Source organism: Varanus komodoensis, unplaced genomic scaffold, assembly GCF_004798865.1.
Source record: "Varanus komodoensis strain SLA01 unplaced genomic scaffold, ASM479886v1 scaffold11, whole genome shotgun sequence".
Lineage (NCBI taxonomy): Eukaryota > Metazoa > Chordata > Lepidosauria > Squamata > Varanidae > Varanus > Varanus komodoensis.
The window spans coordinates 27,496,445-27,522,509 of record NW_025335317.1 but is presented as its reverse complement, the minus strand read 5'-3'; the positions used below and the strand labels follow the sequence as shown (position 1 = coordinate 27,522,509).

General features: G+C 44.1%; 1 protein-coding gene across 8 annotated transcripts in view; it reads left to right on the top strand.

Annotated features, from left to right (window-relative positions):
- BLNK (B cell linker) overlaps positions 1–25,904 on the top strand; it is a 140,164-nt gene extending 114,260 nt beyond the window's left edge. For all 8 annotated transcript variants that reach the window (XM_044420707.1, XM_044420709.1, XM_044420706.1 and 5 more), the window contains 10 exons: positions 990–1,023; positions 2,573–2,645; positions 3,301–3,331; positions 4,920–4,962; positions 10,260–10,338; positions 14,072–14,103; positions 14,794–14,870; positions 15,680–15,763; positions 17,338–17,493; positions 25,010–25,904. In XM_044420707.1, the coding sequence (XP_044276642.1) occupies positions 990–1,023; positions 2,573–2,645; positions 3,301–3,331; positions 4,920–4,962; positions 10,260–10,338; positions 14,072–14,103; positions 14,794–14,870; positions 15,680–15,763; positions 17,338–17,493; positions 25,010–25,129 (729 nt within the window). In that variant the 3' untranslated portion in view covers positions 25,130–25,904. The remainder of the gene's footprint in view (positions 1–989; positions 1,024–2,572; positions 2,646–3,300; positions 3,332–4,919; positions 4,963–10,259; positions 10,339–14,071; positions 14,104–14,793; positions 14,871–15,679; positions 15,764–17,337; positions 17,494–25,009) is intronic.
- The last annotated feature ends 161 nt before the right edge of the window (positions 25,905–26,065 follow it).

The window sequence follows — 26,065 nt, the reverse complement described above, 5'->3', positions numbered from 1 at the left end:
TTTTCTGTCTAAACATGCATAGGATTGCTTCCTAACTAATCTAAGAGAACACATCTTTCTGCAGCAGGATTTAGAGAAGCATTGGCTTCTGCACAGATTATTTTTGTTGACTGCCCCTTTAGCTTTCTGCAGTTTAATGGTGTGGTTCTCCTCAACATGCTGCAAAGGTACATCAGAATCAAAAGGTGACTCACTTGCATTTCTGTATAGATTAGCTTTAGTTATATGCCTTATAAATAAAATGATCAGAGTGGTTCACACAATAAAATAGTTTCGCGGCAAGTTTGAAACCATTTTAAAATGTCTAAAACACCTTCAGTTAAGACCATTTCTCTTGAAGTCACTTCCTTTAGATCAGAGGACCCATCAGGCCTAATCAGCATAGCCAAGGGCAAGACATGATGGGAGCTGCAGCTCCATAAAGCTGAAGGTCCCCACACACCCCTTCTCTGCTGGCCCCAAGCCATTTGGGTCTGAAAGGTTAGCACTAATCCTTTCTTTTGAATTGGTCCTGGAAATTAGTACAATTGACAAAACACTGACATCTCATGAACATCAGTCCCATTCAATAATTGAGCAGCTCTGTTTCAGACTAACCAAAGTCTCAATCAATTTCAAAGGTAGCTTCTTGTGCAATGCATTGCAGGATTCTAGGGCTTTTAAAAAAGAGAGGCCACGGTTAATTGGGTAGCATCCAAACGGTATAAATAAATACATGTCCTACACTTGGTTCTTCTTAAAATATACACAAATGTATATTCTAAGGTGCATTCATATCTATATTGGAGCACAGCAACAACCAGGAGGACCTGCTTTATGTTTTAGTGGCCATTTCTCTGCCAAGCTGATAGGAGTTATGATGTCTATTCAAGACAGCTTGGTGACTCCTTGATATTAAGTTTATAGCACAGATCAAGAGAAAGCTATTAATGTAAAGTACTACTTATTCAACTAGGTAATATATTTTGACTGAAGAATTTTGATTTCAGGAACCTGACAGTCTAAGAATGCAAGATGATGAAAGTAAGTGCATTCTGCATTTAACACATAGTGAAGAGGCTTTGTGTGGAGAATGGAGGACAAAAAAGCCACTTCAGAGTGCCAGCCATTCACACCAAACTCTATGCTGTCCATCATTTCACTCAGGCTGCATATGATCCTATGTATACTTATCTGGTTGAGTAAGCTCCATCAGACAGAATGGGGCTTATGTCTGCAGACATCTGCATAGGATTGCACTTTTAATTAAATTCTCTGTATATCTAATGCATCTATTTCTCCAACGTGCGCATTCAATTTTTCCAGTGCTGGTGTGTCTGCAGGTTTAATACATCTTATCCTGTGCCTTTTAGAGAGCAGGCTTTACATTATGGGTAAAAGAGTGACAACACAATCCTATATATATCTACTTGATCAGCAGACTGGTCACCTGTTTGATCTTTTCATCAATGGTCTGGAAGAAGGGGTGACCAGTCTGCTGATCAAATTTGCAGACGATACTAAAACCGGGGCAGTGGCCACAACTGAGGAGCAGGTACTCCAGATCAAAAGGATCTAGACGGACTATGGAAGTGGGTAGGAAACAACAGGATGGCATTCAATGAAGATAAGGGCAAGGTCTTGCACTTGGGGCATAGGAATGGGTGCCATAAGTACAGGTTAGGTGACAGGTGGCTGGAGAGCAGCACTTGTGAAAGGGACCTCGGGGTACTGGTTGACTGCAGGCTAAACATGAGTCAGCAGTGTGATGCGGTGGTCAAGAGGGCGAACGCCACCCTTGGTTGCATAGCCAGAAGTATGGCTTCTAGATCGAGAGAGGTATTACTACCACTCTATATAACTCTGGTGCACCCGCAACTGGAGTATTGTGCTCAGTTGTGGGCCCCTAATTGCAGAAAGGATATAGCCAGGATAGAGTCAGTGTAGTGTAGGGCCACAAGGTTGGTGGCCAGTTTGCAGAGAAAGCCATATGAGGCAGGACTGAGGGAACTGGGTCTCTTCAGCTTGGAGGAGACTTAGAGGGGATCTGTTGGTGACATACAGGTATGTGAGGGGGTGTCACACAGAGGTGGGTAGAGACCTGTTCTCCCCTGCAGAGGAGGGCAGGATATGCTCCAATGGAGCGAAGCTCAGGGAACCAAGGTTCAATTTGAATGCCAGGAAGTACTTCCTGACAGTTACGACCCCTAGAATGGGCTTCCATGGGAGATGGTTGAGGCCCCATCGGTGAGGGTGTTCAAGGATAGGCTAGACCTGCACATGGTGGGCATGTCATGAGCGGAGCAGAGCCAGGGGTCAGACTAGATGGCCTGGGAGACCCCTTCTGAGTCGCTCTGTTTCTGTGTTTCTATGTTTATTGCCTATGATTGTAATTGACTATGGGTAATATGCAGAATGGTCCTAATAAGTCTGATGTATTAAAAGATACTCGAAACACTTGGAGAGTTAAGTTACAATTCAACTTCTTACTTACTTTGTAAGGTATATATAGCATATCTTGGAAACATGACATGACTTTCTCAAGCAGCAGACAATTGGTCCCTTGTGCTAAATATTGTATTTGAATTTTTAGGTCATCACAGCACTTGCATTCCAGATTCCAAGTTTCCTTCTGTTACAGTGCCATCTCCACTTCCAAGGATTACGTAAGTGCAAAAAATGCATTATGTCTCCTGGCCTTAGAACTTCTGCATATAATATATAATGTATGATTACACTTTGGTATTAAAAAAAGGCCTCACCATTTTTATAAATAGAGCACTTGTGGAGGGAAATTGATACATTGCAGGGATTCCTGGGAGCATAAATGGCACCTGTGTACCTTATTCCAAATGTGAATTACTATGTGGTTTTGGGAATGGTCACTGGATAAGCACATACTCCATGCTTTCTTGGGAATACTTGCTACATAGTCCTTTGGATCCTGTCCCTAAGCTTCTCTTACAATACCCCTGTACTAATAAAATTGTATACCATTTTATATTACAAGGTAAATAATTGTTTGTTTTACATAATTCCAATTCAAGAGCTCAATGACTCCCCACGATCTATTTTTATTTATTCATTTAGTCATTGCATTTATATCCCATGCCTCTTAGCTGAAGGCTTTCAGGGCAGTTCACATAGACATACTTTGGCAATGTACTGCATCAACTGTGACTGAGGCAGTGTTGACTCTAAATTTCATGCCTCCTCTATTTTGACAGCATAGAAAAAAGCCTGTGAATGACTACATATATGCTTCAAGGTTTCCTGGGAATCTTGTATCAGTTTTATATTCATAACAATGTTTTTCTGCAGGAAAAAACTACCAAATCCAGCTCTACCACCAGTAAGTTGATGCCGTATTTATACAATCATAATGTGTTATTAATTCTGAAGGTAACCTCAACTCTCTTATCAGATGTATCACCATCTTTTCTTCTTCTTACATCTGCTTAGAACAGCCTTTCTGAAACCACTACCAGCCAGATGTGTTGGACTACAACTCCCATAATGCTCCAGCCAGCATAGCAAGAGAGTTGTGGTGTAGCATATCTACAAAATGCCAAAATAGGTAAACCTGGCTTAGAAATAATTATCTAGTGTTTCACTGGAGTGGAATGGCCATACTGTCCCTTTTACAGAAAAAGGGAAACACTGGTGTGAAACACAATGGAAGTTTGCAAAAGCAAATCCTTAAAAGCTGGTAGCCAAGACTGAGAAAACAATCCATGCATACCTCCTTGTACATGGCTGCAAAAAGATAAGCAACTGTGTGACATGAGCCAAGGGAACAATTGAGCTGCATGAAAATATTTGCCTATCCTTTGGATGCACTTGAATCCTGGAGACTATTCGCACAGTTTAGATGCTCCCCTTCAGGTGCCTATGAATATGTTAAGAAAAAGGGTTCTATGGACTATCTTATACATAAAATTTTTCATCATCTGTCACCAGTCAGCTAGGAAGGACCACTTCTGAAAAAAGGAAAGAAAATGCTTTCCCTTACTGATGAAAGGCTAGGGGTATCCTGCTCTGCTTGGAACATTTGCCCTCCTATTCCAGGTCTACTGTATAGAAGGATGTTGATTTTCCAGTGCAGTTCTCAAAACAACTTAAGAAAGATATTTTTTACAAAAACACTGCAATTATTTTGCAAAGTTTTCTTATGAGGATATAAAATTTCAAGTTGAGCAGCAGTGAGGATCAGCCATAGTACAGATTCTAGAAAGTAATCCTTCTAGAAAGATGAACAGTGATGTTAACTTTCCAAGTTATAGCTTAAGACAGTGAGCACAGGGCTAAGCAGGCTTCAAAGGTCATTCAGAAAAAACTTTCACTGCTATACAAAGGACTTAAAACAGTCAATATCCTAAATTGTTTTTCCCAAACTTGATGCCTTCCAGGTGTTTTGGACTGCAACTCACATTATCCCCAAATAGCATGGCCACTAGGGATAGTGGGAGTTTTAGTGCAACACAAGGTCAGCTAACCTGTATCACCAGTGTGAGAAACTACTTCATATTTGTTCTAATTTCACTCTGGTAATTGCAGATGAGGATGCTACTGCATGTAGGTTTTGTTTTTTGAGTGGGGGTTGAGGGAAGGTGTTGTGCTTAATAACATAATGCCTACTAATTGCTTGGCAAGAAATTTGGTTCTTCTGCTCCAATCAAGCAGTTCAACAGACAGTCTAGAGCAGGGATGTCCAAACTGAGGCTCTGGAGCTGCATGCAGCTCTTTGCTGTTCGTTACTCTCCACCAGGGGTGTCCATGGAACTAAATAAGGATGTTGTCATTTGTCATGTCTGATCACTAGACCAAGAACATTTTATCTCAGATTCCCTCATATAAAAAAAATGAAGTGGAGGTACACTTATAAAAAACAGCTCAACAAAAGTTGTGTTCAAACTTACTTGCTTCCTCTGTTATTGTAGAAACCAAGCTTCCCTGACAGAGACCACCTGAGTGTTACTGAAGGTAAGCTGCTTCTACTATTCAAACATAAGCTTCTTTTGCCCATGTGCTACCTTTCACTTATTAAAGCTGAACGGTTTTCTGAAGTGCTGCAGTTGCACGTCCCCTATTCAGGCAAGGTGGATTTGCATATATTTTCTGCTTAATCCTATTGAAAAGGGACCACAGCTAGTGGCAAAATGCATGCTTTGGATACCAAATGTTCTGGAGCAGGTCCCTGCCTTCTCCAGTTTAATAAGAAAAGTTGAGAAGAATGTTCTGAAACCCCTTTTTTTTGGAGATGGTACTTAATTCTAGGACTGCAGGTGGCGCAGTGGTTTAAATCACTGTGCTGCTGGGCTGGTTGATCAAAAGGTTGCTGGTTTGAATCTGCACAAGGGGGTGAGTTCCCGTTGCTCCATCCCAGCTCCTGCCAACCTTGCAGTTCAAAAGCATGCAAATGCAAGTAGATAAAAAGGTACCACTTCGGTGGGCAGGTAACAGCATTCTGTGCACTTCGGTGTTTAGTCATGCCGGCCACATGACCACAGAGACTGTCTGTGGACAAACACTGGCTCCCTCGGCTAGGAAACGGATATGAGCACCGTCCCCTAGAGTCAGGTATGACTGGACTTAATGTCAAGGGGAAACCTTTACCTTTACTTAATTCTATACCCAAAAATCAGGAGGTATTTTCACCCAGATTACCAACTAGGGAGTCAGCTCCCCCTAAAGAATCTGGAATGTATTATCTGGATTTGTTCATTTCAGCTTAGGCTGTTGGGGAAGCCTGGGAATTTGTTTGTTTATTTGTTTATTACATTTATATGCTACACCCGTAGCTGGCAAAGCTCTCTAGGTGGCTTACAGTAAGTAATAACAACAATAAAACCACAATGAGAAGATAAAATCCAATTAAAACAATATGACAATAAAATAAAAACCAACAATAAAAAATTTAAAACAATCAAGTCAAATTTCTTAAACATGAAGTTAAGAACAATTAAAAGATTTAAATACAGTCCAGCAGTTAAAAGAGGCAGCAGTAAGAGCAATAAAACACATTCAAACCAATTAGTTAGCAAATCATCATCATCATCATCATCATCATCATCATCATTATTATTATAACATTTCTATGCCACCCCTTGCCGAAACCTCGGGGCGGCTTACAACATGATAAAATACATTGAAATACAATAGTACATAATAAATTACCATTAAATACAAAAATACAAAAAATACATTGATTTACAAATATAAAATTAAAATTATCAGTATAAAATAAAAATATAGGAGAAAGAGAAGGAAGAAGAAGTTGCCCTGGCCAGATCATATGTTTTAACAATTGAAATGATGTTTAAATAAAAAGGTCTTTACCTGGCGCCGAAAAACCAGTAACGACGGTGCCAGGCGGACCTCTTTGGGGAGTGAATTCCACAGGTTGGGCGCCACCGCAGAGAAAGCCCTCCTCCGGGTACTTACTCTCCTAATTTCTTTCATGGAGAGTTCCCAGAGAAGGGACTCTCCCGCAGATCTCAAAGGGCGGTCGGGCATATACGGACGTAAGCGCTCGTTCAGGTAGCCAGGATCCAAGCCGTTTAGGGCTTTATAGGTCATAATCAACACCTTGAATTGGGCCGGGCTTCAATGGGAAGCCAGTGAAGCTGACGGAGGACTGGAGTCATGTGAGCATAACGCCCCGTCCCCGTCAGCAACCTGGCAGCTCTATTTTGCACCAATTGAAGTGTTCGGACTGTCTTCAGGGGAAGCCCCATGTAAAGTGCGTTACAGAAGTCTAGGCGGGAAGTCACCAGCGCGTGTGTCACCGTCGCCAGGCAGTCGTACTCCAGGTAGGGGCGCAGCTGATTAATCAGCCGAAGCTGAAGGAAGGCGTTCCTCGCCACCGCTGTCACCTGAGCTTCCAAAGAAAGCTCCGGGTCGAGGAGTACTCCTAAGCTGCGGACCTTATCCCTAAGAGGGAGTGTTGCACCATTCAGGACCAGGTCAAATCCACCCTCTCCGAAACCCGATCCGCCAACCAACAGGACCTCCATCTTGTCTGGGTTGAGTTTCAGTTTATTGGCCCTCATCCATTCCCTTACCTCGGCCAAGCACCGGTTCAGCACAGCCACTGCCTCACCTGGATTAGAGGAGAACGAGAGGTAAAGCTGCGTATCATCAGCGTATTGATGATTCCGCAGCCCACACCTCCTGATGACCTCTCCCAGCGGTTTCATATAGATGTTAAATAGCAGAGGGGATAGAATGGAGCCCTGTGGTACTCCATGGCATAGCTGCCATGACGTAAAGACATGGTCCCCCAGCACTACCTTCTGGAATCGACCGTTGAGATAGGAGCGGAACCACTGCAAAGCAGTGCCTCCAACCCCCAATCCCGCAAGTCTATCCAGAAGGATACCATGGTCGATGGTATCGAAAGCCGCCGAGAGGTCCAGAAGAACCAACAGGGATGTACTCCCCCTGTCCTTCTCCCTGCACAGGTCGTCGTACAGGGCGACCAAGGCAGATTCAGTACTGTACCCGGGTCTGAAGCCGGACTGAAAAGGATCCAGATAATCAGTTTCATCCAAGAGTGCTTGGAGTTGTCCCGCCACCACTCGCTCCAACACCTTGCCCAGAAACGGGATGTTGGCCACAGGTCTATAGTTAGTGGCCATCTCTGGATCCAGTGACACTTTCTTCAGGACCGGTCGTATTACCGCCTCCTTTAAAGGGGCAGGCACTCGACCCTCCCTCAGAGAAGCGTTAACCACTTCCAAGATCCAGGTCCCAATCCCGTGCTTGGAGTTATTTATTAACCAAGACGGGCAAGGATCCAATAGGCAAGTGGTGGGACGTACTCTTCCAAGCACCTTGTCCACATCATTGGGCCGCAATAATTGAAATTCCTCCAATAATTTTGGACCAGACAGTACATCTACAGAATAAAACATCTACAGAATAAAAAAATTTCACCTGATGCCAGAAGGAAAGAAGCAACAGAGCCTGACATATCTCTTTGGGAAGCAAGTTTCAAAGGTGTGGCACTACTACAGGGAAGGTCCTTCTCCTGGCCGTTTTCCCCACACTTCACTGGGGGGGTGGTACCTGGAGAAGGACCACTAATGAAGATCTTAGTGATTGGGCAGGAACATGTGGAGACAGGCATTCCCTCAGATATCATGGTCCCAAGCTGTTCAGGGCTTTATATGTTAAAATCAGCACTTTGAATTGTGCCCAGACAGCAGTCAGTGCAGCCTGTGAAGGACTGGCTTAACATGCTCTTGAAGGCCAATCCTCATCAGGATTGCCCTGTTCTGAATAAGTTGCATTGCCCAAACTCTTTTCAAAGGCAGCCCCATGTAGAGCACATTGCAGTAATGGAGGTGTGAGTTGACCAGTGCATGGATAACTGTAGCAAGGCTCTGCTCATCTAAGTAGGAACATAGCTGAAAAACCAGCCTAGGCTGATAGAAAGCGTATCTGGCTACTGAGTCTACCTGAGGGGTCCAGGAGCACTCCTAAGCTATGAATCCTGACCTTTAGGGGGCCTGTGACCCCATCCAGGACAGATTGAAAATATCCCAGTTGTGCAAATAATCTGCCTACTAACTGCACCTTCATATTGTCTGGATTGAGTTTCAACTTGTTGGCCCATATCCAGTCTATTATCAACCCCAGGCATTAGTTAAGAAGGGTCACAGCCTCACCTGGATTACATGAGAATGAGAGTTCAAGCTGCGTGTCATCTGCATATTGATGTCACTTCAGCCCAAACCTCTAGATCACCTCTCCCAGCAGTTTCATGTAGGTGTTGAAAAACGGGACAGAACGGAGCCCTGCAGAACTCCATGGCACAGAGGCCATGGCACAGAGCAATGGTCCCCTTGGGCCACCATCTGGAGACTATCTGCTAGGTAGGAACGGAACCAGTGCAAAGCAGTGCCCCCAGTTCTCAGCCCAGCCAACCTCTCCAGAGGGATACCATGGTCAATGGTATTGAAATCAGCTAAAAATCCAGGATAATCAACAGAGTAACATTCAACTTGTCTCTCTCCCAGAAAAGGTCATCCCACAAGGCAACCAAGGCAGTTTCAATTTTAAAACAAGGAAGCCCAGCTGAAATGGATCCAGAGAATCCTTTTCTTCCAAGAGTGTTTGGAGCTGCCCAGTCACAACCCAATCTGTCACGTTGCCCAAGAAGGGAATATTGGCTATTGGCCTATAATTATTTACATCAGGCAGGTCCAGGTTAGGCTTTTTCAGGAGTGGTGCAATCATAGCTGCCTTTAGGGGGCTTAGCACCATTCCAGGTGTTCACAACCTCCTGGACCCAGGCACAAGTCTCCTCCTTAGCTTTCCCAATTAGCCAAGATGGGCAAGGGTCGAGCAAACAGGTAGTGAGCCGAAGCTGACCAACCACCTTGTCCACATTCTCATCCAACAGAATAGAACCAAATGGTGCTCTGGACACCTCTGCCAATGGATAACTGTGGTGTCCAATTTGCTATGAATCTGAGCGACTTTATCCTCAAAGTGTTGTGCAAATCCATCACAGTGGTTCAATAAAGTCTCTTTTTGAGCCAGAGTGTAAAAGACCCTGAACCACTCGGAAAAGCTCTGCTGGACAACACTGCGAAAATACAATGTGCCACCTGCACTGCCATGGAATAGACTTGATAGTGAGCACTAAGCCACGTCCGATTCGTTACAAGTTTTCCTCCACCTGAGCTCTAGCTATCTCTCTTGTAGGGCCTTTTCACTGTCCGCACCTGCACAGACTTGCAGCCTTATTGATTATTGTGCTATGGACTGTGGGATGGGTCTGTGACACAAAATAAATAAGGCAGACTAAATAGCACTCCCAGTTGCTGGGGTTCTTGCAAGGTGACTCTTCTTAAGCATGGTTGCAGAGTCAAGATCATAAAACTTAACTGATAGAAAGAGCCTGGCAATTTATTCTTGTTTTGTAAATATGGAATACATGAATGAGGATTCTAAAAAAGCAAGTAGAGTGGGAACAAGCCATTTGAAACTATGCAAAACTGAAGAATATATGCCTCTGCTGGTAGGCTATAAACCAGATATGACAGGATTGATGAAAATCCTGGTTCAGTGCAAGCTGTGATATCCTATTTCCATTCCACCTGTATGTGTTATTGCTTGGACTATAGAACTGGTAACTGAAGCCTGGTAATCCAGTTGTGCTACTACCCTTGGAAAGTCAAATCTGTATGGGGTGTCTTTGCTCTCATGTAAACTGTGCTAGCCTTAAGGTCAAGACAGATTCATTTGCATGTTTTACCTTATTGTTCTAGATAAACCTATTCCAGCTGAACGCCGCCGGGGTTCCACCCATGACATCCCACTTCCTCCTATCCCATCTGGTGTTCAAAAGTAAGTGTTTCTCAGCTGCTTAAAAATATATATTTATTGTGACAGGCTAGCCTTCCCCAAAATGGTACTCTCTGGAAGTTTTGAACTGCATCTCTCAGCATTCCTGATCATTAGCCATACTGGTGGGAACTGATGGCAGCATGGCCCCAAACAAATGGAGGGCACCAGACTGGAGAAAGTTGCTGCAGAGCATAATCTTCTTTAGCTTTCAAAGACTAAAAGAAAGAACAACTTGGATTAAAATGTTTATTGGAGAAGAAGTGAGATTAGGTACACTGTTGTCCTGACACCAGTAAGGCTTCCATACTGCCACCTAGCAAGACTAGAGGAGAGCCAATGTGGCATAGTGGTTACAGTGTTGGGCTGGGAGTCAGACAATTCAGGTTCTGTTCCCTACTCTGTCATTAAGCTCACAAGGTCACTGACTCTCAGCCTCCTCTAACTCACAGGGTTGTTTTGAGGATAAAATGTAGACCAGGAGGAAGATTGTGTAGAGTATCTTGGCTTTCTTGCAGAAAAAAGGGAAGATATTGATTGATTGATTGATTGATTGATTGAAGACTTCATATTGCAATACACATGTAGTTGAGGCCAAAAATGGCAACCGCACATTTAGCCCTTATTTCTGCATCCTCTGGTTGAATTGCCTTATATTGCAATGTCACCTTCAATACACCTCCACAACCAGTTGCAACAGACAGGAAAATGTGATCACCATTCCCTGCTACTAAAGAGGAGAGGCAGATGGGAGCTAAAAACAACAGCTGTTGTCTTGAGCTGCAACAGTGGATTGCATTCAGATCAAGTTATACATACATACTTCCACTAAAACCAATGAGACTGAAGTTAGTACTGTCTGAAATCAACCCACAGTTGTTGCCAAGGATGACAGACATGCATTAAGCTTCCATCTATTCCTCCTCTTCAGTAGAGTACCTAACTAATGTCCTGTTGATTTCAATGGGTCTAATGACTGCATCTGAGAAAAAGAATTAACACCTTACAATAAGTAGTTTCATGTAGATGTTGAATAACATGGGGGATAGAATGGAACCCTGTGGTACCTCATGGCTTAATTGCCATGTTGTAGAGCAACTATCCCCCAGCACCACCTTCTGGAATCAACCAGTCAGGTACAAGCAAAACCACTACAAAGCAACTCCCAACTCAGCCAGCCTATCCAGAAGGATACCATGGTTGATGGTATCAAAAGCCACTGAAAGATCCTGGAGAATCAATAGGGTTGCACTCCCCTTATCTCTCTTCCAGCACAGGTCAACCCACAGGGTGACCAAGGCAGTTGCCACTCCAAAACCAGGTCTGAAGTCTGAGTAAAATCAGTTTCATCCAAGAGTGCCTGGAGCTGCCCAGCCACCACCCACTCAAGCACCTCACTCCGAAAGACCTATAGTTGTTATTATCCTCTCAATCCAGATTAGCCTTCTTCAGGAGAGGTCTGATCATGACCTCCTTCAGAAAGGCATTTATGACTTCCTGGACTCAGATATGCATCCCTTCTTTGGTTCCAGTGAGCAACCATGATGGGCAAGGGTTCAGTATACAGGTGGTAGGCCAGACTTAACAAAGCATCTTATCCACATCCTCAGGTCTCAACAATTGAAACTCACCCATCAAAATTGGACCAGATGGTGCTTTGGATGCCTCTGTTAAAGGAAATGAATCAAATGTGGAGTCCAATTCATGATGAATCTGAGTGCTTTTATCCTCAACATGCTGTGCAAATGTACCACAGCAGGCTACTGAGGGTTGTCCAGGGTCCTTCTTTGGCTCAGCTTGTAAGAGGCTACAAACTATTCCAAAAAGCTGTGGAAAAGTTTTTCTTCTTTACTACTTCAGTGCCATGGAATAGGCTCAATAATGTGCTCTGACCTGTACTTGCTCAGAATCAGCATGGGTTTTCCTCCACCTGTGCTCTGGCTGATTCTCCACTTGCTTTATTCCCCTCATTTCAGCTGTATACCACGATGCTGAACAGGCTCTGCCCAGGGGAAGAGGGCATTGGGATGCGATCGTGTTCACCACCCAGGCCATTTCTGCATTATACCAATGGATCTTGGCTTTGACAGGAGCACCAATCATACCAACTGGAAAATCCCCCAGACCCCTCTGGAAACCATTTGGATCCATTGGACTCTGGGGGCAGACCATTTTAATAGTTTCCATACCCTTGCAGAGGGGAAAGGAAGCTGAGAACCTAAATCTCAAAAGGAAATGGTCTGACCATGACAAACGGGTTGATGGTAATCCCCCACACTTACATATCGGCATGCTCCTGCTCAGTTAAAAAACCAGGTTTAAAGTGCGACTTTTCTCATGTTGTTGGGCTGGTGACATCTTGACACAGTCCCATGGTTGTCATGGCAGCAACCTGAACTGCCCCAAATAAAGCAGTCTCAGCGTGGACACTGAGATTCCCCTGGAACCACCATTCTGGGGATCCTCAACACCAAGGAGTGTTGAGGGGATCCTCAATGCTCAAGGCCACCTCCATCAGCTCAGGCAGGAAGTCTCATGGGCAATACATCAGCAGAATTCCTAATCTGTCTCAGGTATCCCATACAAGATATAAACACTCAAGACCTGCCTTTGAGTGGACAGAAAGCCTTGAGAGGGATAATATTCTTATAGACCATGGCCACCCACCTCCCCAACCTTCAAGACAATGTTGGTGCTGCACCAGGTGCCTAGGCAGGCACAATTAGGAGAGGGTCTCCCCTTATCTCCCCCACTCTGGTCTCAGTAATACAAGCCAAGTCAGCTGCCTCATCCACAATCAAATCATGAATGAGTGGGGTTTTATTTTGGACTGACCTGGCATTTCAAAACAGCAACAGCACGCTTGAAGGTAAGTTGATACAGCTACCAGGAAACATCTGGTTGGGGAAAGAACCAGAAGAGGGGGCAGATGTGAGACATTTGACCCTTCTTCTCTTTTGCTGGCTAGTTAATCTAATGTCATACCTCCACCTATCCATAACCACTATTATAGGGGCACCGCATTGCCCTCCAAAGTCCCCCAAAGACATATTAAAACTACATAAATCTAGAATGTTAAAATAAAACTCATGGCCCAAAATTGTTACTACAAAGTTTCATTGCCACAGCCAACAAAAGCCAAATGGGCAATGTCTTTTAGCCCTTAGTGGCAGCTGGCAAATAAGGACTCCTGCCAGCAGAAGCCCCCCTCCCTGCCCCCAGTCAGCAGATCAGCTGCAGTGGCTTCAGAGAGGGGGCATAGTGCAAGATCAGAGGCTGGTGCAAAAGCTGGTATGATGGAAGCATGGTCTGGGCAGTGTCGGGTGAGCGTTACTAGCCTCTTCTCCTTAGCACCCTAGAATGGCTGGCAAATAAGGCCACCTGCTGGTGGAGTCTGGCAAGGTCATTCCCCCAGCTGGTGGGTACCCCTTCCCCACCTCCCTGGGTGCTCCATGACTGGAAAAGCTGCTCCAGAGCACAGGTGGTCAGCTGCAGCAGCTGGGAGGGCGTGGCACAAAGGCTGGTGTGGTGGAATTGCAGTCTGGGCAGTGTTGGGCAGGCCTCGATCTCCTCCTCTGATTTTTATGCCCTTAATTTTTCTTCACTGTTGAGTGCTAACCTTCTTTATGGCAAAGGAAAGAAATAGCAGCACTAACAATGGGCAAAGTGCAGGGCCTCAAAGTTATGATGTTTGATGCCATCCAGCACTTATTGAATCTCCTACCATTTTTTTCAGGCCATTGCCTCAGAAACCGTCCATCTTGCCAAGTAAGTACTTGTTCGTTTAAACCAAGGTGGTTTCAAATCTATGTACCTTTACCTGGGTGGAACCCATACTGGCAGCTGTGATGGGGGCAGCAGTGCAACAGTAAACTTAGAAGAACAGGTATTCATTCTGACAGTCCCCTCGCCAGGCCTCCTAGGAAAGGCCAAAAAATCAGGCAATGGTTTTGATTCACATCAAATAAAAAGTTCCAGCAGATTTCCACTCCAGCAGGACCAAGTCTTTTGCAAAACTCATGGGTCTTAATTGCCTACTGATGATCAGCTTGCCCCCAAATGCAACAGGAATCAATATATCGTTCCTGGAAAATTCATCTTCCCAACGCACAGACACACACTGCTACCGTGATAATGGCAGCTAAGTTCAGAGGAAACAGGAAAGTGTGAGGAGGATGGCATATGTTATTAGTACCCTACTAATTAAAAAGTGCCACTGCTTTGTCCCTTCGGGCCTTGGCTTCAGCACATCACTGACTCTGGATAAAGATTGTTCACATTATGTCTTTATCTCTGATGTGGTAAAGCAAATGAGCAGTCCTGAGCAAAGCAGCAAAGACAACAGGGTAAGGCAATAGCGCTGAGACTTTATGTCATCCTAAGAACATCAGAATTTTGCATGATCAAATAACCACCTAAAGGATGTAAGCTTGCTTGTTAACATTGCATCTTCTTTAGGATCACCAGAGCCTGCAAATCGCACCTTAGGTAAACCACGCAATAGCAATCAAGGTGGCTTTGCAACATCAGAGCAGGTATTTAAGTTCTTTTTCTGTAAGCTTTGAGTCAAAATCTAATGGGTTCTTGGGATTATAAAATGACAAACCTCAGCTAAATGTTTGGGCTCCTCATGTTACAGTTCTAGTTCATCACAGCCAAAAAGCATACTCGTTTAATTATTCTTCCATTTACAAGAAATTAAAATCTTGGGCAAATTACAGATCTTCCAGCCAAATGCAGATAATCTGGCCTTAATGATAGGCATATCTTTCAAGATTATTCATGTTCTTAGAAACATCTTGCTAGACTGCCATCATATGAGGCCTTCTCCAGGTACTCCTGCCAAATGAAGTTAGTCAGGAGCCCACAGGAGAAAGGACCTTTTCAGTGGTGATACCCTGTGTGCAATATTCCCACCCCGGAAATCATGGCTGGAATCTACAGTATGTTCTTTTCAGTATGAAGTGAAGACCTTTTTATTTTCCCAGGTATTTTAACTGTTCCTAGAGCTTTGTAATCTTTGCACTCTTATATCCTTGCTGTTCATTTTACTTGTGATTTTATTAGGTGCTGCTGTTAATTGTAATCATATTTTTATTTATTTATTTATTTAGAATTTTTGTATGACATCCCATCACTTATTAGATTCATGATATTTATTCTTTTTACTGCCACTTTATATTGTATGTGTTTGATTTGTACATCATCCAAAGAACGTCAATTATTGGACAGTTAAAGTGTAATGAACTAATAAATGAAATGGATAGGTTTGCGTAAAAATAAGTAAGCATAGAAAATCAGTGCTTTTTAAAGATGTTCATAGAAATGACCTTCTTTTTCACAGGATGCAAATGTTCAAGGCAAACCATGGTATATGGCTTCCAGTGATCGGAAAACAGCTGAGGATGCATTATACAAATCCAACAAGGTAAAATATGCTTCCTTGAAACAGTGAAAAGCCAGCAGTGACTTTTTAGAAATACAGAAGGGATCAGAGATTGACTTTTGCCAATCAATGAAACATTTTGATGTATATTTCTAACAGACATCAATGGTAGTCATTATAGGTTCTTGGGAAATGCAGTCTCCACAATACTTTTTTTCAGTTACTTTGTGCTGACTAGTTCCTATGTGTATTTAGACAGAAATAGGTTGCAGGACATTTTCTTGTCTAGACCTAGGATTCCATCCTTAAGAAAAAAAAGTGAAACAGCCATCACTTCTACTAAAGTTGGTATTAATGGAATAGAATTGTCTTCTTAATGATCTAGAATGTGGGATTGTGGAAGTTTCAAACGCTGGTTTGCCATGCATCCAATCTATGCATGGCCATTGAAGATGGAGAATGAATTAAAGGAATCTCTAAATTAGGAGACATGATAAAGATAGGACTCAATGAAGATTTAATAACTGGTGATTCCATCCAATGAAAAGACTTTGGAACTTGACATCTCTTTAAGAGATAGGCAGTCCTTTATCAAGGAATGTCCATAACCACTTCAGTCATCATAACCATATAAAACTAAGATAATAAGTATAAAAATTACTATGAAAATGTTGACTTGATCTAAAACCCTGGCACAGATTATTGATATCTTTCTTAGACCAGTAGTCAACCTCCCAGCAGTTGCATCCTAGGTGACCAATGCCATATCCTATTATGTTTAATCAGTCTATTGTATACATACACTAATAGTGTCTTGACTTATTTTTAATTATATTGCATTTATATCCCACCTTTTTTACCTCTTGCAAGAAACCCAAGGAGGCTTACATAGCCTCATTTTATTCTAAAAACAACAATCCTGTGATGTAGGTTAGGCTGAAAGTGAGTGACTGGCCCAAAATCATCCAGAAAGTTCTTCTCCATGGTTTCCATGCATTCACACCAATGGACTTGACACAGAGCGCAAGGCCTCGATCAGAGAAAAACTTCCAAAGCTCAGTGCCATGAAGTGGGCAGGACCCTGGCCTGACCCCTGTGCAGGCAGCATAAAGTTGGAAGCTTTGGAAATTTTTCTCCAAGCCCATTGGTGTGAATGCACGGATGATCCCTTGAAGAACGAGTTACAAGTAAGAAACTTGACCTTTCTTGGCTGAGTGGGGATTAGAATCTGGATCTTCAAGGTCCCCAATCCTACACTCCTATCACCACACCAGCTCACACCACATCACATTGGAAAAAGCCAACATTCCATACCTCAAACATGGCTTAGTGGAAGCTGAAGATATATTAATGGGTCTTGCATCAGATAATTTTATGGTCAAAATTGGTTTTAGTTATGGAAGCAAAACGAACTTCATCAAAGGGGTGGACACCAAAAGCGAATTGTAACAAAAGCAAATCAACCCAATATTGCAGAATCCACATCTCACAGAATTCAAACACCTATCTCTTGAAGAAATCCGGGGCAGGGGGGAGACTAAGAAAAATTTATTACGGTATAATTAACTCTAATTGCTCCTTGTATTTTCTCTTCTCTGTTTTCTTTTGTTGTTTAGGATGGATCATTCTTAGTAAGGAGGAGTTCTGGGCAAGACTTAAAGCAACCATATACACTAGTGGTGCTTTATAACAAGAGAGTATATAACATTCCAATCCGGTTTATAGAATCAACAAGACAATATGCCCTGGGTAGAGAAAAAAGTGGTGAGGAGGTGAGTGCTTTCTTCTTTGTTTTATACCTCAATACATGAATAGGAATTTTCTTTACACTGCTTATTAGCATGTTGGCTTATAAAGATATTTCATAAAAATAACTAATAAAACCATAGGGAACTAAATAGAACATAAAATTGCTCAATCCAGTAAGGACCTAATTTAGGTGAATGAAAGGATTGTAAATCCTTTTTAACAATCAAGCCCTGCTTCCACCCTTCACTGAAGAATTTCAACTGGAAACCTTTAACTGTAGTTCTTCTTTGTGGTCTCTGTGCAATCACACATATGGGCTTTGCCATGGAGCGCAAGGCCTTCATTGGAGAGAAACTTCCAAAGCTCAGCGTCAGAGTGGGCAGGAGCCCCAGCCCACCCTTTCCGGAAGTCCAGATAATGGGAAGGGGCTCCCGCCCAGTCCCTCAGCTTCATTTCAACCACACACCAAGTCGCATTGCCATCAGAACCTCCGTTGCCCTAGCTCATGTTTTTCCTTTCATTCTTCTCTACCCTCTGTATGTACTCAAATAAATAAAACTCTTACCTCGTTCCTCTGCAAAGGGGAAAAGGAATAATTCCCTATTTCTCCCTTCATGCTGCTTTCTAGCTGTTTTCTCTTCTGACCACATGGCTGGTGCCTCATGCACCAACCCCCTCCTGGCTGCAGACAGCCTATTCTGCTAGACCCTTACCTTGCCTTTCCTGACCAGGGGCCAAGAAACTGCCTCCCACCAAGGATGTTGCACACCCTACCAGGCACGTTAAGAAAAGGACAGCTAGCAGACCCAGGCTGCCCCTAAATCCAAAAAGCGCCACATGGCTAAGGCCACCGCACCTTCACATGTGCCGCCACTTGTCAGCCGCTGGGAGCAGAGTGCAAAGTGCCTGCACTGTCTCGGCCCCCTCCCCTACATGCCTGTGCCACCCGTTCCACCCATTTCAACAGGCCACTCTTACACAGCGCACGACCTGACCACTGGAGGACTTCAGGGATCACTCCTCTTGTCCCGACAGGGATGGCTCTTCATCATCAGCCCACGCTGGGCATATGCTGCCGCCATCTAGGCCACCGGAGTGGGAGCCCCTCAACTCCTCTGACACCTCCACAGATCAGGGCTGTTTCAGGCCACCAGGTCTGCACCGCCACTGCCATCTCAACCACTACCCCAACATAGTCGTACCTACTTCATCTCGCCTGGACTGGCATGTTCGAGGTCATGCACGCATGTGCTCCCTCAGCACCGAGACTGCACTAACACGCATGATGTCTAGGAGGACCTGCACCTCCTGTTGGAGCAGTGTCTGCAGGCCCACCCTGAGAGGGCACTGCCTCAACCACCAGCCCAACACAGTCGGACCTACCTCCTCTCAGCCTCGGCCTGATGCCAGACACAGTTGCCAACATCCCATGCCGGACTGGCATGATCGAAGGCATGCACATGCACTCTCTCGACGTCAAGGCTGCACCAGTGCTCATGGCATTGAGGACCAGCACCTCCCATTGAAGCAGCGTCTGCAGGCCCACCCTGAGAAGGCTGCTTCTACGCGCCCTGCACGCGCACACGCTCACCCAAATGAGGAGCGCCTGGGCTCCGACGCCGGTTCTGCTGCTACCACCAGCCCCGCTGCCGCATCACCCGTCGCCGCCACCCCATCTCACCCCTGGACACGGGAGTGCCCACAACCAGGCCGATTGCTGGCGCCACTCTCACAGTCCTGTCCAGCCTCCGCACCCCCATTATGAGTGCCTCCTCAGTATGGCTGCCATGGATCGTCCTCAAGGGATCAGGTCAGAGTCCCTCCTCCTGCGTACCTTGGTCTCAGGCCCTTTTCCCAACTGGTCCCCTGCACGGAGGATGACCCCAGCCTTCTGGCCTTGCACCAGGCCAAGCCTGAGATTGACCATGTCCTCTGCCCGCCCATCCTCAGGGCACTCAAGGCCAGTATCCATCCCTTGCCTGTCAGTCCTGCTGCACGCAACCCAGAAGTGCTAGACGCCCCCCTCCACAGCAGCATTGTCCACAACACGCAAAGTGGGCTGCACCCATGAAGTGGTCGACACACCCTTCTGCTTCCTCCATCAACCCACCCAGGTCCAGTTCTGTGGTAGTGGTGCACATGCAAGGGACTGCCCAGAGGGGCTAGTCCATTCCAGTGGACAAAGGACACTGTCCTGACAGCCCAGCTAAGGAGTTTGCTCCTCCCTGCCATTCAAGTCTTCAGCTACAAGGCCACCATGGCCAGGTGGCATGAGATCTATGGAGGAGCAGCTATGCAATGACCTTCACAGTGCAGCCTGCCTGCTCCACACTGAGGTGGATAAATTGTCAGGTTTCAAATAGAGGTCACCAGACACTGGCACTGCTGGTGGCAGTAGCCATATGCCTCCAGTCTTGGCTGTGGTCTGTGGCCTTCCCCACGAGGCACAGGCCCGTATTGAGGACCTGCCTGTCAGGGAAGGTCATCTTTAATGTGCACACTATTGAGAGTATGGACTCTCTGCACAAGTGCGTTCCACTCCAGGTGCATGGATTACACACATCAGCAGCCGCAACACACATGGCAAGGAACCCCTTCCAGCAATAGCCTTAGCTGCTTTCCAGAGGCGTAACACTCACCATACCAGAGGCTCCCGCCCAAGCACCAGGACAACGGGCACGGGCGCTGAGATCTTGGTCCAGGCAGCCGCACCCCACAGGGTCCCTACTACACAGCTGCATGCATTATCGGGCTCAGTTCCTTCCTGCATGGAATTTTTATACTGTACCACTGCTGGGTTGCATTAAGACCACACCATCCTCTCCAGCTTTGACTGATTAAGGGCCTTACTGTCCAAGGGAGCAACAGAACAAGTCTCCACAGACCTAAACAGGGGCTTCTAGTCCTGTTATGAACCAACTGAAGTATCTGGACCGTCTTCAAGGGCAGCCCCCCATAGAGTGTGTTACAGTAGTCCAATCAGGAGGTTACCAAAGCATGGGTCACCATTGCAAGGCTTTGCTCACCCAAGTAGGGCCATAGTTCATGGATCAGCCAAAGCTGAAGGAAGTCAACAGGGACTCCAAAGATAACTCTGGGTTGAGGAGCACTCCCAGACTACACACCCTGTTCCTTAGGACTGCAACCCCATCCAGAACAGGACAAAGGTCACTTACCTGGAGAGCTGAACCAACCACCAACAGGACCTCTGTCTCATCTGGATTAAGCCTCAAATTATTGGCCCTCATCCAGCCCATCACTCCAGACAGACATCAGTTAAGGACAGCCACTGCATCACCTGGATCAGATGTAAAAGAGAGGTAGGGCTGGGTGTCATCAATATAATGATGACTCCTCAGCCCAAACCCCCTGATGACCTTTCCCAGTGGTTTCATGTAGATGTTAAACAGCATGGGGGATAAAATGGAACCCTGCAGAACTCCATAGCATAACTGTCATGGCACAGACCCATAATCCCCCAGCACCACCTTCTGGAATCAGCCCATCAAGTAGGAGCGGAACCACTGCAGAGCAGTGCCTCCCACCCCCAACTCAGCCAGCCCACCCAGAAAGATTCCATGGTCTATGGTATCGAAAGCTACTGAGAGATCCAGGAGATCCAGCAGGGGTGCACTCCCCCTGTCCCTCTCTCTGCACAGGCCATCATACAGGGAGACCAAGGCAGTTTCAGTCCCTTACCCAAGGTCTGAATCCAGACTGAAATGAGTCCAGATGATCAGTTTCCTCCAAGAGAGCTTGGAGTTGCCTGGCCACCACCCACTAAAGCACCTTGCCCAGGAATGGGATGTTAGCCACAGTCTATAACTGGAGGCAATCTCTGGGTCTAGGTTTGCCATCCTCAAAATGGGTCTGATCACCACCTCCTTCAAGGGTGTGGGGATCCAACCCTCCCTTAGAGAGGCATTAACTACTTCCTGGACCCAGGTACACATCCTGTCCTTGGTTTTGGAGAGCAGCCATGAAGGGCAAGGGTTGAATGAACATGTAGTGGGTCAGTCTTGTCCAAGCACCTTGTCCACATCCTCAGGCCACAATAATTGAAACCTATCCAGCAAAGGTGGACCGGGCAGCACTCTGAACACCTCCTGCTCCAGGATCATATCAACTGTGCAATCCAATCCATGGTGAATCTGAGTGATTTTATCCCTAAAGTGCTGAGCAAAGTTGTCACGGTGAGCTGCCGATGGTACAATAGGGTCTGTCTGAGGCCCAGAATGTAATAGGCCCTGCACCACCCAGAAAAGCATAGCTGGATGGCACTGTGAAGATGCAATAGAAGCAGAGAAGAATTCCTTCTTCTCCACCCTCATCGCCACAGTATAGGCTCAATAATGAGCTCTCAAATGTGTTCAGTCCATTTCAGCATGAGTTTTCCTCCACCTACGCTCTAGTCATCTCCCAAGTTGCTACACAGGCTCTGCATGGTGGAAAAGGACACTTAGGGGTGATCATGTCAACTGCCTGAGTCATTTCTGTATTCCATAGATCAACTAGAGCGTTAACAGAAGCACCAGTAATATCAACCAGAAAGTCCCTCAGAGCGCACAGGAATCCATCAGGATCCATGACTCTGGGGGCAGACTAATTTAATTGGGTCCGTACCCCTATGGAGGGAGAAACTGGCCCCAAGTTTAAACCTCACGAGGAAGTGAACTAACCATGACAAAGGGATTAGTGTCACTTCTAGATCACCATCTTCCTGCCCAGTTGAAAAGACCAGGTCCAGGGTGTGCCTTTTCGTGTGTTGGGCCAGTGATATGTTGAGACAGCCCCATGGTTGTCATGGCAGCCATGAAATCCTGAGCTGCTCTGGAGAGCATAGTCTTGGCATAGAACCTGAAGTCCCCTAGAACTAACATCCTGGGGGGTCTTCAACACCAAGTCCGAGATGATCTCTGTTAGCTCAGGCAGGGAGTCTGCTGGGCTGAAGCGTGTGTGGTACACCAGTAAAATTCCTAATCTTTCTCACTCACCTAACACCAGGTATAAACACTAGAGACCTATCCTCAAATGGATGGGAAGTCCTCTGAGAAAGATGATATCTCTATCAATTAAGAGCTGGACTCCCTCCCCTTCCCTCCAGATGAGGCTGGTGCTGGGCCAGATACTCAGGGGGGCAAAGCTGGGTAAGCCCCATGCCTCCTGCTTCACCCAGCCACGTCTCTGTGATACATGCCAGGTTGCCTCCCATGGATGAGCAATATTTTGGACCAACCTGGCATTCAGCAACAGTCACACCAAGCTGGAGGGCCAAGTTGATATTACTACCTGGTATTGTCTGGGTGGGGGAAAAAACAAAAGCGGGGACAAGTACTAAGCATCTGCACTCCCCTTGGGGTCAGAATTCTTAGTTGAATGGCCAATGGCAGTGAGTTCTGAAATAAGCCAAGCAGCTGATGAAAACCAGGAACCCATGATTTGAGGGGAGACACTATGGAACAGGGAGAGCAAAATGGGGAGAAATGTAACTAAACTGTTTTCACCATTTGACACCAGGTCTAAAGAGCTAGTCAATTAACTAATGTCCAATGATCCTGCCAAGTGGCCCACAAGCAGCAGGAACCTCCCTTAGGGAAGGAGCTAACTCCATTTGATGGAAAGTGTTGAAGATTCAGTTTGGATTCAAGCATGTACAGTACTCAGTCCCTAAGTAGCTGGCACGTTAACTTGGTAACTTTATATTATCCTCTTTATATCACAAAGCTTTAACATAAGACTGTAGTCAGAAGCCTCTTGCTCTGCTGAGAAAGTAAATGTAGGTTTGGGGGAAGATGTCAACCCTCACCAGACAGTACACTAAATTTCACTCAAACTTGGAAAATGATATGGTAATACCAAAAAGTGAAAAAAACTGCAGGTTAGTAAAATAATCAGAAAGTTAAAATTAAAAACATGAAAGAACATAATGGAGCTTTTTGATTACTTCTTACTAAATTATACTGTTCCATTTTAATCTTTAAAAGAACATTTTTGCACATTTTTATAGATTTTCAGTAACAGTATATTTAAGTCAAACTGTTAAAATAATTTCTAGCTTTTGACACATTTTTTATTATTACAATGTAACATATTTTACTTTGATTCCCTAAAATGGGAAAGTGACCCAAAAAAAAAAAAAACCCAAAGCAAAACAAAACAGGACTTTGAAGAAAACTGAATGAAGTCGTGTTGCCTGCTTGAGATAACCATAGTTCTGAAGTACTAATTTACAATAGCAACAACTGAGAATATGGGTTGAATGTGTATTATCACTGAATCATGGTTTGCTGATGATTTCTGAGCTGTCATTACATGGGTACCATATAACCATTGAAAAATGGGTTACTAGCCACCAACAACCAAAATTTACAACACAACAAATCATGGGCTCTTTTTGTGGATTCATACTTTAGCTATAGGTATGAGCATGAATCAAGAACCCATAGACCCAGTTTGCACAATCAAAATAGCTCATTATTTATTTTCACCATGGTTGGCTGTGGCATGTACTGGGAAGAATTTGCATGTTTATGGCTAAGCCACAGCTTGTCATGTCATGCAAAGCTAGGAAGCATAGATCATGTGATCATGGGTTATGTGAGCATTGTTTAATATTTGCATAATCTACAGGACCTCAGGGTTTGCGTGACAGAAACTATGCTGACAATGACTATTCAAAATGCCCATCTGAGCATACTGCAGACCTTACTTTAAGGCAGGTTGTGGTGCTGTTTTGTTGAACCACCCATGCTTCACCACCACTCAGCATGTACTGTGTTGTCATTACATACAAACCAGATCATTGGGTGGTTTTGTGTGTTTTGCCCTTTTCTGGGGCAGGGGATTGGTTTTGGACAGCTCTTCAATTTCGAAATGAAGCATCACTGCTACCAAATCTAAGGTTTCCTTCACGTTTGTTTGAATGAACCAAGGAAACAAACTCCATAGAAGTTACAGAGGTTGCACAGGAAATAGTGTTTATTTGGTTTCTTTTCCTGAGAATATATTTCTCCACTGTGTGCCATGCTCCTGCACAAAAATTAAACCTCCTATATATACTACTACTGTTCAGCCTAATGCTAACTCAGAAATTCCACTGAACTCATTGGCACTTACTCCCATGTAATGTGGAGTCTTTGCCATAGTATTTGAGAAAATGTAGAAATTTTTACATTCTGATATTTAACCCATCATTTACAGTCTTAAGTGGTAACTGTCAATTTCAAGTATTTAGAGCAATTTTGTCCAAAAACATGATGGGACCAACCTTAACAGCTCAATACCTTTATTTAGCAGAAACTTCAGTAACAACTTTATTTTTCAAGGAAAATAATCTTCTGGTGCAAATTCATATATGAAATTACTAACAAATATCAATAGAAAAGGATATAGAAATTCAGAATATCTAATGCTGAATTTTTTGGGTGTGAGCTATCATGAAAAAAAATCAATCAATCAATTAAAATTTTAAATTATGATTATTGAATGAATCATCATGATGCTGAGTATGCCATCTCCAACTTTGTTTTTTCAATCCAGCGCTTCGACAGTGTGGCAGAAATAATAGAGAACCATCAACAGACTTCTCTCGTTCTCATTGACAGTCAGAACAACACAAAAGACTCAACCAAACTTAAATATATTACTAGAGTTTCATAACTGCATTGAGGATCCACCATGAAATATCTTCCAGTCTTTATCACCCAGATGTTTGAGACTAAGCATTGGAATAAGCAAACAAACCCGTAAGAAGACTGCGCTCCAAAAACTTTTATCAAGAAGGATCACAGTATGTTCAGCCCACAAACTGTAAAATAGCGATTATATCTGAAAGTCAGTGTTAAAGGAACTGATGGTCCAATTCATTATGTAATGACCGTTCCAAAGTTGTTCCAGTTGTCATGTATTTGAGGTATATGTTCTATGAAAGCAATTTTAAACTCAATAGAGAATGAAAAGGCTTCCATGACATGTAATTTATTTTTTTTTAAATTGTACCTGCTACGGGTTCCTTATTCTTGGTAAAGTAACTTCTTGGTAAAATTCACATTAAAAACCTATGATGTTTCTGTCAAAATGAGCCATTACTCAACAAGCTAAAGGCATGTTTGCTTTTAATATGAAAATCTTTAAAATTCATAATTTCTGAATAATGTAATAGATTTGTACTGGTTTGGGCTGTGTTTGTTAGAATTATTGTTACATTTTTATTAAATGTACATAAAAGAATATAAAAAGAATTACTATGCATAAGAGTATATGAATGCAGAATTGTGATCCAGAGTATCTTATTGTAGCTCTTTCTCATTTAAAGTACATCTTATTTACTTCTCAAATGTTAAAAAGTCCAACTTAAATGAATGCCTCTGCTTTTTAGATTATACATTCCTTACATTTACTATTTTAATGTGAATATAGAAAATTATCAGATCAAGGTGTGGGGTCTTGACTTTGAAAATTTTAGACTGTATGTTATTTAAGCCACAGAAAAATGCTGGTTTTAATTCACAATTCTGCTCTCCCACTCTGACATCTTTTCCATCACTTGCATTTTACTTAGACCCTGGTGATTGTTTTTAATGAATTTTTTTCATT